General features: G+C 36.8%; 1 protein-coding gene across 1 annotated transcript in view; it reads right to left on the bottom strand.

Moving 5' to 3' along the window:
* The window catches only part of ESP (separase), a 61,446-nt gene that overhangs the window by 1,083 nt on the left and 41,125 nt on the right, over window positions 1–19,238 (bottom strand). Inside the window, exons 21-27 of the mRNA XM_088946209.1 lie at window positions 14,721–14,921; window positions 4,991–5,046; window positions 4,638–4,864; window positions 2,788–3,046; window positions 2,112–2,508; window positions 769–1,008; window positions 446–533 (exon numbers count right to left, since the gene is read on the bottom strand). Of these exons, the coding sequence (XP_088802335.1) occupies window positions 446–533; window positions 769–1,008; window positions 2,112–2,508; window positions 2,788–3,046; window positions 4,638–4,864; window positions 4,991–5,046; window positions 14,721–14,921 (1,468 nt within the window). The remainder of the gene's footprint in view (window positions 1–445; window positions 534–768; window positions 1,009–2,111; window positions 2,509–2,787; window positions 3,047–4,637; window positions 4,865–4,990; window positions 5,047–14,720; window positions 14,922–19,238) is intronic.

The following is a 19,238-nucleotide window of genomic DNA, read 5'->3' as shown; positions in this document are numbered from 1 at the left end:
TCATCATACAAATTGGAGCCATTCCTCATTGTAAATAAATACTAGAATGAAATCATTTAAGGATTTTTCAATGATGTCTCTTCCATTTTCTTATAGACAACCAAAAAGGGAGTCATGTTATATGATGATAGTTTGGATCATAAAATGCTAAGAAAACGAATAAAATGAAATGGTTATGTTTTAAAACTCACTTAAATGGGCTACAAGAATGATAAAAAAATAACTCAAGAAAACTGACTCCATAAGTTGGGCTTTTGTTAGTGTTCAATGGATAATGACCAATGCGAATACCTTCCTTTTAAGTGTACACAGGAAATCCTATCCATAACAACAACAGCAACAGCAGGAAAACATGAATAGCAGTTATTCTTTTACTTTGAAAAGAATAACAAATAAGCATGGTAATAATGGTAACAACAAGCAAGTAGTTTTAAGTCAAGCATACCGCTTCCATGACCGAAGTATATAAATAGGTCATGGTTCTTTAGAGCGACCATCAACTCTTCAGCTGCGGGAGCAGTTCCAGCTTTCCCCTGGATCACAAAGCAATTAACGTTTCTAATGGTCAAATAAATATAAAATGGAAGCCTTTGGATGCAAATGACAGATAAAAAATGTGTATACTATTCATAGAAGTTCTTATTTGAAGGGTCAGGTAATCCTAAATTGCCATAGAAAGCACAAAGTCCAGATGAGCATGTGCCATAATTTAGAAAGCTTGCATACATATACACCTGAATTTTTAGGAAACAAAAGGTGTAAAATTACCTTCAGCTTTTGATTTTTAAACCAGTCCTCAAACTCAACTTGTGTGTGGCTGAGGTCACCACTAGGATTCAACAAATAAAATGCGTCTAGGGGGTCTATTGAGGGAAAAGCAGCCACAACCTTCCCGATTTGTTCTTGAGGGTGGAAGCTTTTGCTGAGTGTTGCAAATATGCTTCCCACAGATGGCATGCGGTAGACCTCTTGCTTTCTTAGTATTGGTATATTTTCCCATGGAAGCATCTGTTTTCAATCATCAGTGCATTAGCCGACTTGGATGAAATTAATCATGAATAAAGCACTCAAGGCACATATCAATCATTACTTCAGCAAAGGTATGATGAAAGTTTCAACTGTAAAATCAGGCCAACTGTAAGTTCAGCCTTTTTTTTGCCGGTTTGGTTCCTGACATCATCCACATTTACAAATTCTATGCTATTTTCTGGTACAAATAGAGCTCTCCTAAGAGACACTTTCCCTTCAGCCTGGATCAATGTGTTGAAATATCTTCTTTGTTCAATGCTATTTTCTCAGTACAAGAAGCATGATTGAAGGGTATGTTTGTGCAAGGTGCAAAGTGAGGTGTGCACCTTAACAAAGTGAAGTGCCACTTTAGGAAAAAAATCGTATCATATAAGAATATAGAAGTCTTAGTCTAGAAAAATATTTCTGAAGCCTATTAGTTTAATTGATTTGAGTGTCATCTTATTAACACAAAAGTTTTAGTTCTGTAGGTCTAAATCCTTTGTACATTAATCTCTTTAAGCTCTAAACATCATAGTTGAACTCTACAATGTAGCAAACCCACCTGTTAAAACAACATATTTAAGATATTCATCAGACCATTAAAGGTAAGGTGCACTTGGGTTGAAGTGAGGCTTGCCCACTAAGCTTCACCAGTGAGTCTAGGCACACCTGAGCCATGCTTTTGAAATATTGGATATATTGAAACTTAAATTGGCTGGGCATGATAATGATGATAAGAATAATAACAAGCTAGATGATCCTTCCTATTTCAGCTAAATGAAAGAACCTTGTGTCTGATCTGCATCATCCACTGAGTAGGAGCTCCTCTGGATGACCATGTGTTCACTCCCCACCCTATATCAGCTCCATACCCCACTTAAAGAACATGGTAAGGTTAATTTGAAGTTCTGACAGAGTCAAACAACATAATTTGTTAAGACTATATGGAAATCAAACCTCTCATTGCAATTCCTACTTGATTGGATGGTGCAGTGAAATATTTCAATGCCCATTAATATAATCAGCCCAAAAATAGAAAAAAAAAAAAAAGCTTAGTTCTCAATATACATAATGAGTGATGGAAATTTCAAAAACCTCACCTGAATTTCCGAATCCAGAACCAAAATTACAGGTTCTCTGTTGCCACATTTGCACTCTAGCCCACTGGCAACTTCAAGAATCAGTTGTTGAGCCTTGCTAGACAAACTTTCTATTCCATCACAAGTGATGGAAAAGGCAGAACACTTTTCCCCTCCACAACATCTATTGCTGCCTGAGTAGCATTTGTGCAGTAACTGAGAAACATATTCATCTGCTTCAGAGACAGATACAGCACCTCCAAAAATAACTCTCAGAAGATTCTCATGTGCATCGTCTTCGCTTTTATGTTTTAAATCATCCATCAGCTTCTGAAGCACCGACTCCAAGTGTTTGCACTCTGAGTGTTCCCCCAAAAGTAAACATTTCCAGGGACCCAACCAAGAATCTTCTATATCCCTGGATGCATGAAGATTACATCATATCAATGGATTTTGACTTTTTATTCCTCAATAATGTTTTCCAAATGTAGTTAACTATGTGAAAAATTTACATGGCAAGAAACTGAACAACCAAGTTGCAATTAGGTTAATTATCATGGATGAGGGAGGATGAGGATGTATGTTATGTCAGAAAAATTGAAGCACAATGAATTCTGCAGAAGTGGCTCTACCACTCCTACATGTATACCTGTTCACATGCCATTGCTGACAGACACGCTGAGAGTGAGAGGCTTACCTCAACAATTTCCCCAGGCGATAATCAAGCTTCTTTCTACATGTCCACCAGAGCAACCTGTTCTTTTGTGTATCATCTAGGGGAGAGACTGAGGAAGATAGGTAATTCTCCTCCAATATTGATTTGAACAGTGGAGCTACATCATCCACCACTGTGTAGCCCCATGGACAAGACCACTTTTTACTGGACCCATTCTCCTCAGAGATGGAACCTCTTCTAAATATTGCATCATCATCATCATCAACATCATCCAAAGATTCTGAAGAAAAGAAGCAAAATGCTTTAGTAGCCGTGAAGCTTATATACAACAATAATGAAATACATACACATGCCCAGTATTATGTAGCAACACTACAAGGACATGGACATAAGAACGAGAATCTGATGCATGTGTAGGAGCCTGACTTGACCAGACAGAGAAACAAAAACTTGCAGATACATCTATAGAAAATTTTAACTAATAGAATGGCCCATATTTTGTTGAACTTTAACATTATAAACCTATAGAAAATGGTCAAAAAGATTATTATTGTTAATAACATTTTATATAATGACTTTGATGGCCCATTAGCCATGTGGATGTAAACTTAAAGAATGAGAACGGAGCATATGTAATTTTTTTTCAGTTTCTGCTTGGTCTTAATCTGAAGTTTCAATAAGATTCAAGTACTTCATTAACATGAGCTACCTACTTCTCATGATGTTTATGGTCATTTTAAGGCCAAAGATAACAGAAGGAAGACCAGATAGCTTGTTTAGGCACACAGCACCAGGAAATCTGCCTAAACCAGTTTGCTTAGGCACACAGCTGGTTTGAAGTGTACTTTTGTTATGATCAAGATTGGATAAATCACCACAACACACGTCATCCTAAGGTGCTGAAGTTCTTCCTTGGATGCATTCTCAAAAAGTTCGTGATGATGCTATCACGATATTCTTCAAGCTATTGATTTCTACCCATTCATTTTTCAAAAGGTTTATGGTATCAATTTTTTTAAACTACATGCATGATGCAACCATAAACACTAGAGAGTTTTACCTAAAAGAAAATAAAAAAAGAAACCCTTCTTAAACCTAGTGTTTTAAAAGCACAAGGCACAAAAAAAATGCAAGGGCCATTTTGGGCCCAAGGTGCGAGGCGCAAGGCAAGGAGAGCACCTTTTTGAACAAAGGCACACAAATGTAAAACACACTAAAAAATTAAAAAAATGCATAATATTAAAAATGTTAAAATACATAAACATAACATGTAAAACATATTTAAAATGAAAATTTAAAAATAAAATCAAGCATAGCATATAAAACATATTCAAGCATGTAAACTCTTAATCTCTTTATTTTTTTTTTCCAATTGCATTACTTCAAATAGCTAACGTGATGTTAAACATTATGCATTCCTGATTCTATGAGCTACCTTTATACCAAGCCCCTCGAGGCAAGCCCAAACATGTCCATATCAGGGTCTTAAATTCTTAATCCATATAAAAAGGGGTTTTAGAGCTTCAGTGAGTGAATCCGGGGGCAGAGCCCCTGGCCAAGCTGCTAAGCACAAAAGAACAGAAAAAATGCACAATTTTTCAAAAGGCACATGCCTGGGCTGAAGCGCAAGGCACATGCCTAGGTGCACCAGGCACACACCTTTTGAAAGTGGTGCACCTAGGACCTAGGTGAGGCACATACCCTAAAATGTGCTTTGCCTGTCCACCTAGGTGCGCCTTTTAAATCACTGATTAAACCAAAAGAAAAATTAGTTAGTTGCAAGTAATGTATGTATGTTCCCTTTCCAAACTGAATAATGTTGAACAAAGTTTAGAACAATCCAAACTTGTTCTAAAGAAAACATATAGCACCTTGAAGAACTAAATTCAAAGGCAAAAGAGTGACAATAGGTCGTCTCTTTGAATTTAAGCGTGATAGTAGCATCCATGGAAGTGAGGACGGACAATTCAGCATTCCTCTAAGCAGACTAGCACAGCCACCTCCAAGCAAACTTATACAGATGACTGTAGTTGTAGGAAGGCTTACAAAAAAGCCTGTAACAAATTCTTCAAGATCCTCAACTTTTTCTGGTGCAACTCTGTAGTATCAACAGAAAAATAAAATAAAACAAAACAAGAACAATGAAAGAAGGAAACAAACATTTTAGCCAAAACAGTTTTTTCAGTGTGCTACTTTTCATTCTGCAGGTCAAGCAATTAAATACCTGTGGAAATTGCAGGTCTCAGCTATGGTGGATGTTGATCCAATAACATTTGAAACCTGCTAAGCATAAAAAAAGTGATGATCAAATACAAATAATTATATATGCCTATCAACTGATAACAATGTGACAATGAAGGAAAAAAAATGCATATCAGTAGACCACGGCAACTTCGAATTGTTATCAAGCTAAGACATTCGGAGAAGAGAAATACCATACCAATAGCCGTTGGTATGGTATCAAGCTAATACATGTTTTGCATAACATTTGAGGAAATTTATTTGGAAATATAAATCTTTTGCAATTTATTTGGTTATTTGGAAAGAGATTTGGAAAGAGAAAAACATGATTGAAGGAAATAAAAAGACAATCATTGCTAATATTGGTTCTATCATATTCAATTGGATGGTAGTGCACCCTAAGCTTGAAGACGTTAACTGCCTTTTCTTTGGATCAGATCTCTGGTCATTATAGAGTATTCACCTGATTACTCTGCTTAGTTGCCGGTGTTTGTATTGTGACATTTAAGTGTTGTGTAGGGGTGGGTACGAGCCAAGCTGAGCTGGATATTTGGCTATTCGAGATCAGCTAGCCATAAAACCATGAGGCTCGAGCTTAGTTTGAGCTAGAGAGTTGAGCTCGAGTTCGGATCAACTCAAAAGCTTGTAAGCTCAAGCTTAATTGTGAGTCAAGCTTCCTATAAAATTAAAAAATTATAATATAAAAAAATATTTTTTTATTTTATATATAAAAACTAAAAATATTATATATGTAATATATTATTTTTTATTTATATATTGATATATATATATATTATTTTTTATATGTATACTATTTTAGCTCGAGCTCAGCTCGATTAGAAAACAAGCCTATATATTGGGCTCAAGTTCAGCTCGAAGCTCTGTTTAGACCAAGTTGAATCAAGCTTTTCACGAGCCGAGCTCGAATAGCTCATGAAAGGCTCGATTCATTTCCACCCCTAGCATTGTGAGACCTACAAATGTGGATTTGGGTCCCTTTATTTCTCTGTTATGTTTTTTTTTTTTTTTTCTTTTGTTGGACTGTATGGGCCTAGGCTTGTTATGTATTTCAAACCTTTACCAGCTGCCACCCATTAAGGGGAAGTTTTGTCACTTATGTAACTATTGAACTTTCATATAAATAACAATTCTGGGCCGGACAGAGATAAGTAGCCACCCATTTCTCTTCATTCTTCTCCTTCTCTTCTCTAACCTAGAGCAAAAGGTTTTCGTGGTATGAGAGCACTAAATCTGTCCTAGGTCCTGCATTCCTGCATACCTTTTTGTCCCTTCTTCCATCTTCTTCTTCTTCTCCTTTTCACTGTTCACTTTTCATTTCTTCTTAAACCCTAACTCTGGTCATAGCTTACTAGGGTTTCTCTTTTCTAGGGTTCTGCCTTGCCATTGCTGACCAAGGAGACCCTAAGTTAGTTGCCTATGGACTGTTAGTGCACAAACCAAAGTAGTCAAAACGGCTATTAGTGTGGCCTGTTTTCTGCAGGTCTAGATGCTGAAATGTTAAACCCAAGCAGTTCAAGAAGCTTTCTGGGAATCGACAGTGAAGGGACTACAGTCCACAGGTTTTTTAATCAGATTTGAACTGAGGGAGGTTGTTATTCAAGGGCTTCTTTCACTGTTTTCTCTCTCACTTACTGTAAGCTGATTACTTTGTTAATACTTGGACTGAAAGAGTAGAGTCTTCCTTGCTTACCCGTGAAGGAGTACATTACTGCTGAGGTGTCTTCCAAAGAGAACAGGACAAGTGAGAACTTCTTGAACATAGAGCATCCTAGTTTCCCTAGTCTTCAAATCACAAGTGTGACGTTGGATGAATACAATTTCAAAGAATGGTCTATTTCAGCAAAACTCCATATCACAAATCATGGAATACTGGGGTATATCAATGGACAGGTTAAAGAACTGAAGATTGAGACACAAGAATATGGGAAATGGCATAGGGAAAATGCTACTGCTATGTCATGGCTGTGTCACAGACCTACTAATGGGCCCATGGGCCAAAAATAAGAAATCTAGAGTCTTTGGGGTGGATAAGGTTCGGTTGTTGATACTTTTGTAGATAGCTATCTAATTGGAGTCTGTTAAAAGTCATAGGTGAGTCTAGGATTGTGGGAAGTGGTTGGGATAAGTGGTCAAGTTGTTGCTTAATTTTAGGAGCCAAGTTTTTAGGAGTCAGTTATTATCCAAGAGTCTATTTAAGTTGTAATCTTCCTCTTAATGAGCATTATGATGAGAATTATCTTGTTTTTTTTTTATCAATAACACCAACTTCATTAAATTAAAAGAAGAGAGGGAATAAGAATACAAAGGGGGAGATAAAACAACTTAGCTCCCCAAAAACAGAAAACAAAGGGAATGCAAAGAGAATTATCTTGTTAATTGAGATTTTTATCTCTTGGAGGTGTTCGTCTCCCTCAAAGCAGACAAAATCTTTGTTACGCCCTATCTGGGTCTGTAACAGGCTGTTGTCTTCCATGACACCCAAGATTGCGAAGACAGTTCAGCACTATCCTATACCCCATATGATTTGGGAAAAAAATATTCAACACTTATGGACAAAGGAAGAACAATGCAAGGGTGTATAGATTGACTCAAGATATTGTCACTTCAACTCAAGGAAATACATCAGTTGCAACATATTTTGTTACTCTAGAGGGGCTATGGGAGGAACTTGATCATCATGAAATCATAGACTAAAAATAATCTGAGGACAAGGAGATGTATCAAAAACAAATTGAAAGGAGGTGTTCAAGATTCTTACCAGGCTAGACTCTTTATATGATGGCATTTGATCTCAGATTTTGGGAAGGGATGAACTTCCCAACCTACAACATGTGTTATATCTGATTAGAAATGAGGAGAGTAGGAGGAAAGAAATGAAGGTGGATGCTCCCACACAAGAGATTGAACATTCAACCCTTGTTCATGGTTTAAAATGTTCCTAATTTCCTTAACATTTCTACATATTTTCATTTTCACTTCCATGGGTAGCGTAGAAGAAATAATTCTATAACATAAGTTGGTGAAAACATTGTAGATGTGTGGATTAACAATGCTATTGTCCACCTAACTTCATGATTACCACTTTGAGTTAGCTCAATATTCATTTCAAACATGAAGTTAAATATTAGTTTTTGTTTGTGTAATAGATTCTTTGATTGATCTATTACAACCATGTACATTTTCTATGAGTTCAAATTTTGTTGTAACTCATTCTATCATTAATCTCTAAATCTTAAGGTCTATAGAGCAACCTCAATGAAATTTTATTGGAATCAACATATTCCCAATGAACACTACCAACACTATGCAGAGTGGAAGAAATAATTCTATAACATAAGTTGGTGACAACATTGTAGATGTGTGGGTTAACAATGCTATTGTCCACCTAACTTCATGATTACCACTTTGAGTTAGCTCAATATTCATTTCAAACATGAAGTTAAATATTAGTTTTTGTTTGTGTAATAGATTCTTTGATTGATCTATTACAACCATGTACATTTTCTATGAGTTCAAATTTTGTTGTAACTCATTCTATCATTAATCTCTAAATCTTAAGGTCTATAGAGCAACCTCAAAATGTTTTCTTTTGTCTATAACCTTAGTTTCTTAGCTTTGTTTAATGATTTGGATCAAGATAATAATTTAAAAAGGTTTACCTATGCTTCCTTTATCATTTCATAAAACATCATTCTATATTTTGAATATTTTACAATGTTTCCACCATGTCTATAATTTTTATAATATTTCCATATGATATTTCCAACATGTTTCTTATATTTGAATGACCAACATTTCCAATGGCATCTACATTTTAAATCTTGTCCTTGCTTTAGCCAATGTTTTAAAAGGCGTGGGAGGTGTACAACTAGAGGCATGCCTCCAAGAGAAGCACCCCCAAAACACCCCAAGGTATATGCCAAAAGAAATGATACCTCTGAGGCATACACCTCAGATGCCTTTTGCACAAGGCATGCTAGAGGCGTACACCTCATGTGCCTCACGACACCTCATACAAAAAGACAAAAGAAAAGAAAGGAAAAAGAAAAGAATGGAAATGAAAGGAAAATAAACAAAAGAAAGAAAGAGAAGGAAAAAAGAGAAAGAAAGAAAAGAGAAGGGAAGGGAAGGGAAGGGAAGGGAAGGGAAGGAAAGAAAAGGGGAAAGAAAAATGAAATCCCCCTTTCAGCTAGTGTTATGCATCTTCGTTCTTCTTAATATAAATGATTTTTAGTTACTTAGAGAGGACGCATAAGGAGAGATAAGAAAAATCTTGTGTTCACACTATGGAGGGGAGAAATACATTAAGAATATATGTTGGATTTTACATCCATTTGAAACCAGCAGCCCTTAGGAAAGATAAGATCATAAGAAACTGAATAAGGGCTTGGGATCCCATGGGCATGTAGCAAGCTCAAATATGGTTGATGGAGTACATAAGACTGCAACCACTAGCACTTCGCATATGGGATAGACCATTGCTCCTTCCAATTGCTTCCCCAATTTCACTATAAAAGAGGTAAATATTCTAAATCGGGCTATGGCTCGATTAAATCAATCTTCTATTGCTTCCTCGTCTTCTTTTTTCCTTTATCAATAACTGAACTTTATTAAAGATTAGAAACATATACAAAAAAGACATGGAGAGAGGTAAATTCTCTTAACCCTCCCCAAGGGTTCAATTACAACAAAGTCCAAAACAAACCTTCCCTTCCCATTGTGTCTTCCAGAACTGGCTGACAAAACAAACGATTGGGAGTGGTCATGAAGCTGGTTGTCTCTACTATGTCAATGAAAATATCAGTTTTAACTCTTAAAGTATTAACTAGTCAGTGTAGTAACTGCAAGGAGTTTAGTACCACAATTTATCTCCGGCATGCCAGATTGAGTCATTTATCTTTTCTCTTGTTAAGTGTCTTATATCCAAAGTTCAAAAAAGAATCAACCGAAAGTCTTTTTCTGTGATGTGTGTTAGTTGTTTAAGCATTGTAAAAGCAAACTATTCAAGTTCCAATAATGACGTAAAAGTTCCTTTTGATTTAGTTCATTCCAATGTGTGTAGTCCTTCACAAACAATGCAACTGAATACATCAAGAATCTCTGAACTCATTCTTTGAAGATGAAGGGACTTTACACCAATCTTCTTTCATTTATACTCTACAGAAAAATAGAGAGAAAGTATAGACATTTAATGGAATGACTCGTGCTTTATTGTTCCAAAGCAAGGTTCCCAAGAAGTTTTGGCCTCATGTAATGCTCACAACATTGTATCTGATTAACAGGATGTCATCCAAGGTAATGGGTATGAAAATCCCCTTGCTTGTTCTCTGTCTACATTAACCTGTGTTTTCTTTACCTCCAAAGGTTTTTGGTTGTGTATGTTCCTAAAAGGACTAAGTTGGACCCTAAGGCAATCTGTAGGGTGTTTTTGGGAAACTCTCCTAACAAAAGGGAGGCAAGTGTCTTGATCCAACTACTGGGAGAAGTTCATTACTAAAGATGCCACGTTTTGTGAGTCACAACCGTTTTTTGAGCCCTATCAAAATTCTCTTCAAGGGGAGACTAGTGGAGTGGAAGAGATCTCCACTAGGGTTAATCCTTGTCTTTGCTCTTGATCCCTCTCTTCCAATTGCTCCTCCCGATCATACTTCCTCACATACTGGGAGAAAGTTCATTACTAAAGATGCCACGTTTTGTGAGTCACAACCGTTTTTTGAGCCCTATCAAAATTCTCTTCAAGGGGAGACTAGTGGAGTGGAAGAGATCTCCACTAGGGTTAATCCTTGTCTTTGCTCTCGATCCCTCTCTTCCAATTGCTCCTCCCAATCATACTTCCTCACATACTTCTTCCCTTCTTATTGGACCTATTGAGTTTGCTAATCCAAATGGGACTCTTGTTGGTACTACACCTATCATTGGAGCAAATATTCCTAGCCCTGGAAATGAAAGAGAGCAAGTGTTTATCAAAGACAAGAAAGAGGAACATGCCGACTGATGACTACAATCAATTGGGAGATTTTGAATCCACCAAGGTATTGTTCACACTACTGATTCCACTAGTCTTGATTCAGATCTTATTGCCTTGCAAAAACCTGGACATTCATGTATTCTTCATCCTATCGATAAATTTGTTTCATATTCTCACTTGTCTCCTGCCTATCACACTTTTACCATTGCCTTCTCTTTGTCTATCACACTTTTATTACTGCCTTGACTTCTGTCTCCACCCCTTCCAAGTACTCAAAGGCAATTGTTGATCCCAACTGGAGGGAAAATATAAATGAGGAAATGAGAGCCTTATTGAAGGAAAACACTCGAGAGCTAGTGGATCTATCAGAAGGGAAAAGCATTGTGGGGTGTAAGTGCATCTATATGGTCAAACACAAGGATGATGGCTCTATAGATAGATACAAAGCTAGACTAGTTGCAAAGGGGTTCACTCAAAAGAAGGGTGTAGATTAGGAGACATTTACCCCAATGGCTTATCTAAATATCATATGGATGTTACTCTCCCTAGCAGCAAATTTTTTCTGGGAACTACATCAGTTGGATGTTGAGGATGCCTTTTTGAATGGAGACCAACAAGAGAAAGTCTACATAGAGCTTCCTCCAAGGTATTACATAAAGTAAAAGGTGTATAAATTAAAGAGGGCCTTGTATGTACTTAAACAATTGTCAAGGGCCCGATTTAAGAGATTGTGCAAGGCAACGATACTATAGGATACCAACAAAGCAGTTCTCATCACACACTGTTCCATAAAAACATTGGAGGGAACTTAACAACATTGTTTGTATATGTTGATGGCATGGTTGTCACTAGAAATGATCCAATGGAGATTTAAAAGTTGAAATGTTTCTATTGAGTTAGTTGCTCATATACTCATCAAATATCGGTCTATTATTGGATGGTATGTTCTCGAAGATTCCCTCATCTCTTGAAAGTGCAAATACTATCTCTTAGTCTTCTACTAAAACTGAATATCATGCTATATCATAAACTTATAGTGAAACCATAGTTTTCAAGGCACCAAGGCAAAGCTAGGCAATAGGGGAGAGCCTTGGCACCTAGGCTTCTCCTAGGTGATGAGTTTTAGAAAATAAAAAAATATATAAATCCTAGGGTAGATCCCTAGGTTTCATAGTAATAAGTAGTGATCTTTAACTAATAATCACCATAATTCTCATCAAATAAGTATAAACCCCATATCAATAGATAGAAAGTGAAGATATTTATGAGTAGAAAAATAAGTAAGGAAATAAACATACAAAACATAAGGGTTGAGCCCTTGTTTTGATCTTAGGAAGAAGAAGAAGTCCTATTGATTGTTTTTGTGTCAATTGGATAAAATCTTCAAGTTATTTTTCAGTTATCAAGTCTGGTTTAAAGTCCTAAAGGGTTCAAGACTATGTCACTGACTTGTGTCACGATTGAACCCAAACAAATAAGAAAATAACAAAAGGAAACTAGTATAAGAATAACAAATATTAATACTATAAATCCACAATATGAATAATTTAGTCTAGTAATATTCGTTGTACTACTATTAATAACATAAAATAAAAATTTTAAATATTGTGTGGTGTCTTACATATAAATATGTAGGCGTTTGGATGAGGCAACCCTGCAAGAATGCCTTATCGCCTAGGCGCCACCTTGACAACTATGAGCGAAAATATTTGGTTGTGAGGTCTACTTCATGACTTATGTGTTACAATCTCTAACCCAACACCTCTCTATGCTGGTATGAATACAATTAATATTGTCCTAAATCTAATCTTCAATGAATGCACTAATGTATTGAAGTCGATTGTCACTTTATTTGAGTCTTTCCAACATTATTACTCTCCCTTACATAGCTTTTAAATCTTTAATTAGTTTATATTTTTTCACTATTGTTCTCCCAGTCCCTATCAACATGTTTTTGCTTAAGCCCAGGTGGGCCTTCAAAAGTTCACCCCGTTAGACAGTGTATGCCCTTAGCTCCAATTATATTCATGTACATATATATTTATTGTAAATGAATAAAAGTACATAATTGATTCATGTTATATTTGGTGTGTTTCTGTGTAATTACCCTTAAACTAGACACTTATGAGACTCGTGTTAGTTTAGAATGTTCTCAGCCATTGGATAGACTTGGGGAGGTTTATCCTGCAAAGGCTGACACGAATGTGCTACCAAGTCGGTTGGGGTAGCTTGTCTCAGCTGTCAGGGTTAGACCCGAAACACATGTAGTGTGTATTTGCTTGAAACACTGAACCCGGACCATTTTCCAATTATGCCCTGGACCTTGGAGACTGGTGGGCAAAACTAGAAAGTTACACCCAACCCCTAGACTCGACTATGGTACTGCATTGGGTGTCAGATTAAGTTGTCTTTGATATGCCAATCAGTGAAACCCTTCGGGGGTCAAAACCTGGGTATGTTGGGGCAGTCTGAGAATTCACTCAAGTGGGTGATCATAGTGACAGGATCAGCCCCTTTGTCAGACAAAGTGAATGATCAGGGGTTGCACTCTCTCTGATGGAAACCAAAACTGTCGGTAGTCGATTTCAACTGTATTTGAGATTTGTTTTTGCAAAATATATTTATATGAATACATATATATATATATATATATATAAATTATGTTTTATGAAAAGGTTTGCAAAAGGTTTTAATTCCTGGGACCCATCCGAGCAGAGAGTGCAACACTTTACCTTGTAGAAGCAGGTTTTGGTACCTTCTTTGGGCATGAACACCTACTTTGGGAGCTACATGTGTGGATTCCATATCAGGCATTGCTTTCCCTTTCTTTTGGTTTCAGATCTGGTCCGGTTTGGTTCAAGAGCGATCCTTGAAAAATGCAGTTTTTCTAAAACTATGAATACAATTCACAGAAGGGAGAAAATAAATTTTTGAAATTTCACCAGCCACCCTGCATGGTTCGTCCATCCATATGATGGATTTCCCCTTCACACCCAACATCATTCTTCACTTTAGCATTTGATAGAATATGTTCAGTTAGAATACTAGGTCCCTAGCCTCTAAATTTTATCAATAACAAAGAAATTATTCCAAGAGTGGGCCTTGGCGCAATGGTTGGGTTGCTCACTTGCTCCATTGCAACCTGGGTGACCAGGGTTCAAATCTTGGAAACAGCCTCTCTATATGTGCAGGGGTAAGGCTGCACATATCTCTCCCTCCCCAGACCCTGCATTTGCGGGAACCTCATGCACTGGGATGCCCTTTTTAACAAAGAAATTATTCTGATAAGAATTAAATATAAACAATCATACAATCATGTTTGGAGAGTTTGTACAAGAGTTTGAATATCATTGTGGCATATTAGGAATTCCTGAAACAGCAGAGCCTGGAGTATCAATTTAAGAAGACAACACTAAGTCATCTTAGTGATATTTAGTACTTTTATAATAACAAAACAGAAGCCAAAATTATTTTTCTAGCACACCAGAGCCTGGAATATCAGTTTAAGAGAATGGAACTAAGTCATCTTAGTAATATATTGGTACTGTTGCAATAACAAAACAGAAGACAACACTCTAAAGATGACTATATACAAATCAGAATGACATAAAACCTAACACAATAAAAATAAATCCTCAAATTACTTTTCGAGCACAGAAATTACTAGGTGGTTTCCCTAAACAGTGCATGCAAAACATTTCAAAATAAATATGGAAAGGCATACCTGAGAATTTACAAAGTTTTGGCCCTTAAGTTTTGCACTCATACTTGAAAAAAACAGGTAGTTGAGATGTGTACCAAGTGAAGCTTGATGAAAATATGCTGCCCAATGACTTCTAGAGAGAGATTTGCCAGAACAAAAAGGGAAATAAAAGAGCCCACCTGAGGTGGAAAGTAAAAATATTGCAGCAAGCAACCTAGATACCTGTTTCAGTATCATTACACAGTTAAAACTCAACAATTTACATTTCAGTTTAACTGTTTTTCTTATAATTGGTAATAAAGAGCAATACATACTAAAAAGTTAAACAAGATCAAAGAGTAAAAGGATATCAAAATAAAACAGTCCAAAATCTCCATTTTGGTATTCTTGCCCTTAATTCAGAATTTCATCTTATAATTTGTCACTCCTTCTGGAACATAAGGTACTGTTAGATAATTATGCCCCCAGAAGTCCAACATTTCTTGTAAACTACTTTATTATGCATAGCGTTTGAGTTTCTAGTGTAGTTATGTGTGTCACTGTGGTGTGTTTCTATGTTATACCCTCGACCTGCATTTTAGGACTATGTTATGAGACTAAATACTCAATATGCAAACTAAATGTTCTCAACAAATGGATTAGCCAAGGTAGTTTATCCTGACAAGGTTGACATACTTGTACCGCCTAAGGGTGGAGCAGTGTGTCTCTGCTGCTAGGGTTCAGATCCAAATTATAAGTGTTTATGAAACATTGAACCGGACCATATCCAATGTGCTCCTAGACCTTTTGATTGGTGGAGCAATTGGATAGTTGCATGTAGTCCCAAGACTTGATATTGGTACTTTGTCGAATATCAGACTTGTCTCCTTCTGATATGCCAACCAGTGAGGTCCTTTTGAGGTCAATACATAGGTATGTTTGAGAAATTAGAACAGTATCTAGACAAATGTTCAATTAATGGCAGAGAGACTGTACTACAAATGTTCAATTAAGCTTGTTAACCTGAAGAACATAATCCAATTTGAACCAATAGACCCAAGTACTTTGGGTGGTAGAACTTGGATTGGTTCTGATTGACATATATGAGCCAACTTAGAGGCCTAGGTGGGTCCCACCTCCATTTTGAAAGGAAGAATTCTTGGTTTGTTTGAATTAGAGGCTTGTGGGTCCCATGCCACACAAGACTCTCCTTCTCACATTCCACTTGAAAGAAAAAAGAAATTTATTAGGACTAGGAATGGCAACGAGGGGGTATCATATTCCCCGTCCCCGATCCCCGTCAGGGATAAAATTTGCCATCCATCCCCGATCCTCGAAATTTTTTAGATAACAGTATTTTTTCTGAAAAATAAATTCTTAAAACAAATAAAAAATTTAATTGTAAATAATGTTTTAAATGTGTTTTGATATATAGAAATAATATATATATATATATATATTTAATATAAATAACATTTAATATATAATCGGGTTCGAGACGGGGTGGGGACCTCAATCCCCATCCTTGACCCAGACCCCGATTGGGGATTCCTATTAATCTCCGTCCCCGTCCCTGCCCCGCCAAAACAATCCCCATCCCTGACTCCATTGGGTTGGGGAAGTCGGGTCCCCGTCGGGGATGGGGAAAATTGCCATCCCTAATTAGGACTGGGGAGCCCTATTTTGAAGAGTTCTAATGTGATTAGGACTTGATTGGATTGACTAGTCGAATTCAAGGCTGAATTGAAACAAACTTATTAGCATGTCTCACCTAATCTGGTTGGGAGACATTGAGAAATTCAATTAGGTCTCCCTACACTATAAATACCTGGAGATCAACCAGCTCTAACACACTTGCATTAACTCTCAAACTCTAATATTCAGCTTTGCAAAGGCTACCTACTCTCTAGATTCTAGGGTTTTTGGACTATATCTTCTTCCAATGTTGCAGCCAGACCTAAACCTTCAGGTGCTACATATTTGCCTATTTGGTGGAGAATTAACATAAGAGGCGGTGCCATTGCTGCAATTAGTTGCTGGTTTCAAGAGGAGAGTAACTTGGATCGAGGGGAGGTTGTGCCATCTTCAACTCTCACATCAATTTGGTGAGAAGCATTAAGAGACTTGGGCATGAACTTCACAGCTAGGTACTGCACTTATGGTGATCTCCATCATATTCAGGTATTCCTTAACCTCTCCTTGGTCTGAAACTCATTGATCTGAATCACATGTTTGATCCTTGATGGAGAAAATATTTGTCGTAGGTGATGATTCTCAGCATATTAGGGCTGCCAACAGTTGGATCTGGGTCGGTTCTAGGTAGAACCTGTCCTAAACCGATTATTAATCAGCACAAAAGAGTGAACCCAGAACCATCCCAATTAATAATCAGGTCCGATCAGGTCTAATCCAATAGATCCGATTATTCTGAAAGCTATATTTATTTATTTAAATTCATTATCTATCAAATTTACCATTTCAGACATGAAATATAGTAAAGTTAGGAAAACATTATATATATATATATATATATATATATATATATATTTTTCATACAATAATCGATTAGGGTCCTAATCGGTTCTGGACAAGCAAGAACCAACCCGATTATTAATCGGGACAAAATCATGGAACCAGAACCAACATAATCAGTTCAGTTCAGTTCAGTTCAGTTCGGGCAGTCAGGCAGAACTGACCCATTGACAATCCTAAGAAGTATTCACTGTAGTAAGTTTTTGAACTTATACATGCTTGGGGCTGAGAATCTTTCACCATCTCTTGGCATTAGCACTTTCAGTTCCTTATTATCAAGATTAAATCTAGGTTTCTTTTGTAATGAGAAAAAGTAAATGTCATTGTTGCAGGATTTGTTTCTTTCCCATCTGTTTTAGCATGTAAATATATTGACTAAAAGGAAGCAAAGAAGGAAAAGAAAAAAGAAACGGTACTGTTTGGAGGAAAGCCAAAATTATGAGGCATAAGCCTCTATTCCATATATATAAACTGCTTTATAACTATAGCAATTGACTAATATCTGGTTGTATAACTCACTATAACAGCCTTATAAACAAAGGCTATTTAAAACACTGAAAGAGATATAGGTGATAAATAAACACTAAACTCCTATTACAACTCGAGCACTACTGAACTAAAAAAATACTCGTATTTCAACAATCCCTCTCAAGATGAGCATAGATGCTAACCATACCCAGTTTGCCTAGAGTACAATTCAGCTTGAATTTCTAGACTCCTTCAGCAAAAACACCCACCAACTGTTCATCTGCCTTCACAGAAGGAGATAGTTGGAATGAAGAGTATAGGAAGAAGAAGAAGAGGTATCGAAAGAATAGGGTGTGTTACTATTCACACCCAAATGTTTTCATTTAACTTAGTAAAGAAAAATCACATTCATAATCTCAATACTCCCCCTCGAGCTGAGCATAGATATCTATCATGCCCAGCTTGCCTAGGTTTCTTTCAAGCTTCAGCTTGTGGAAGCCCTTGGTCAGACAATTAGCAAGTTGATCTTTTGACTTGACAAAAGGCACACATATTTCTCCACCATCTATCCTTTCTCTAATGAAGTGTCTATCAACCTCAATGCGTTCTGTATGATCATGTTGAACTGGATTATGTGCAAGGTTTATAGCAGCTTGATTATCACAATACAGTCTCGTTAGAACTTCAGCTTGGATTCTATATAATTCTAATACACCATGAGCCATAGCCCTATATTCTGCTTCTACACTAAATTGAGCTACAACTAATTCCTTTATAGTTCTCCAAGACACAACACTACCTCCCACCAATGCACAATAACCAAAGGTGGATCTCCTATCATCCACAGAGCCTGCCCAATCAGTAGCATTAGTATAAGCCTCAACTTTGAGATGCCAATGGTTGGAGTATAACATTCCTTTGCTTGGGACCCCTTTAAGTAGGCAAGGATCCTATTAATTGCTTGCATATGTGAAGTTTTGGGTCATGCATATATTGACTCACCTTATATATGGCATAGGATATATCAAGTCTGGTCAAGAAGCACAAGTAGAGAAGTTGACCAACTAGTCTCTGATAGGCACCATTTCTAGAAGAATGTATCTGTCATCAGCATTTAATTTATGATTGGGATCAATACGAGTTTCAACTCGTTTGCATCCTAACTTGCCGACTTCTCTACAAAATGAAGATCCCTTCCTTTTGAACTTGCCACTTCTATTCCAGAAAAAGTATCATAGATTCCCAAGATCTTTGATCTCAAATTCAGAAGCAAGAAATGACTTTAGTTGGACTATTCCAGTGTTATCATCTCCAATGATAGGAATGTCATCAACATATACTATCAGCAGAGTCACTAAGTCATTAACTCTTCTTATGAAAAGAGTGTGAACTACATGTGATTGAGTGGACCCAATTTTAAGAACAACATTTCTGAATCTATCAAATCAAGCTCTAGGAGACTACTTGAGCCCATAAAGGGATTTGTTCAGATGGCAAACCTTCCCTCACTGTCAGAGAAGTTTACTCTTGGGGGAAGATCCATGTATACCCTCTCTTAAA

Source organism: Nelumbo lutea, chromosome 5 (assembly GCF_056320005.1).
Source record: "Nelumbo lutea isolate HS-2025 chromosome 5, American lotus-T2T, whole genome shotgun sequence".
NCBI classification, from domain to species: Eukaryota; Viridiplantae; Streptophyta; class Magnoliopsida; order Proteales; family Nelumbonaceae; genus Nelumbo; species Nelumbo lutea.
This window is presented reverse-complemented; position numbering and strand designations above follow the sequence as displayed.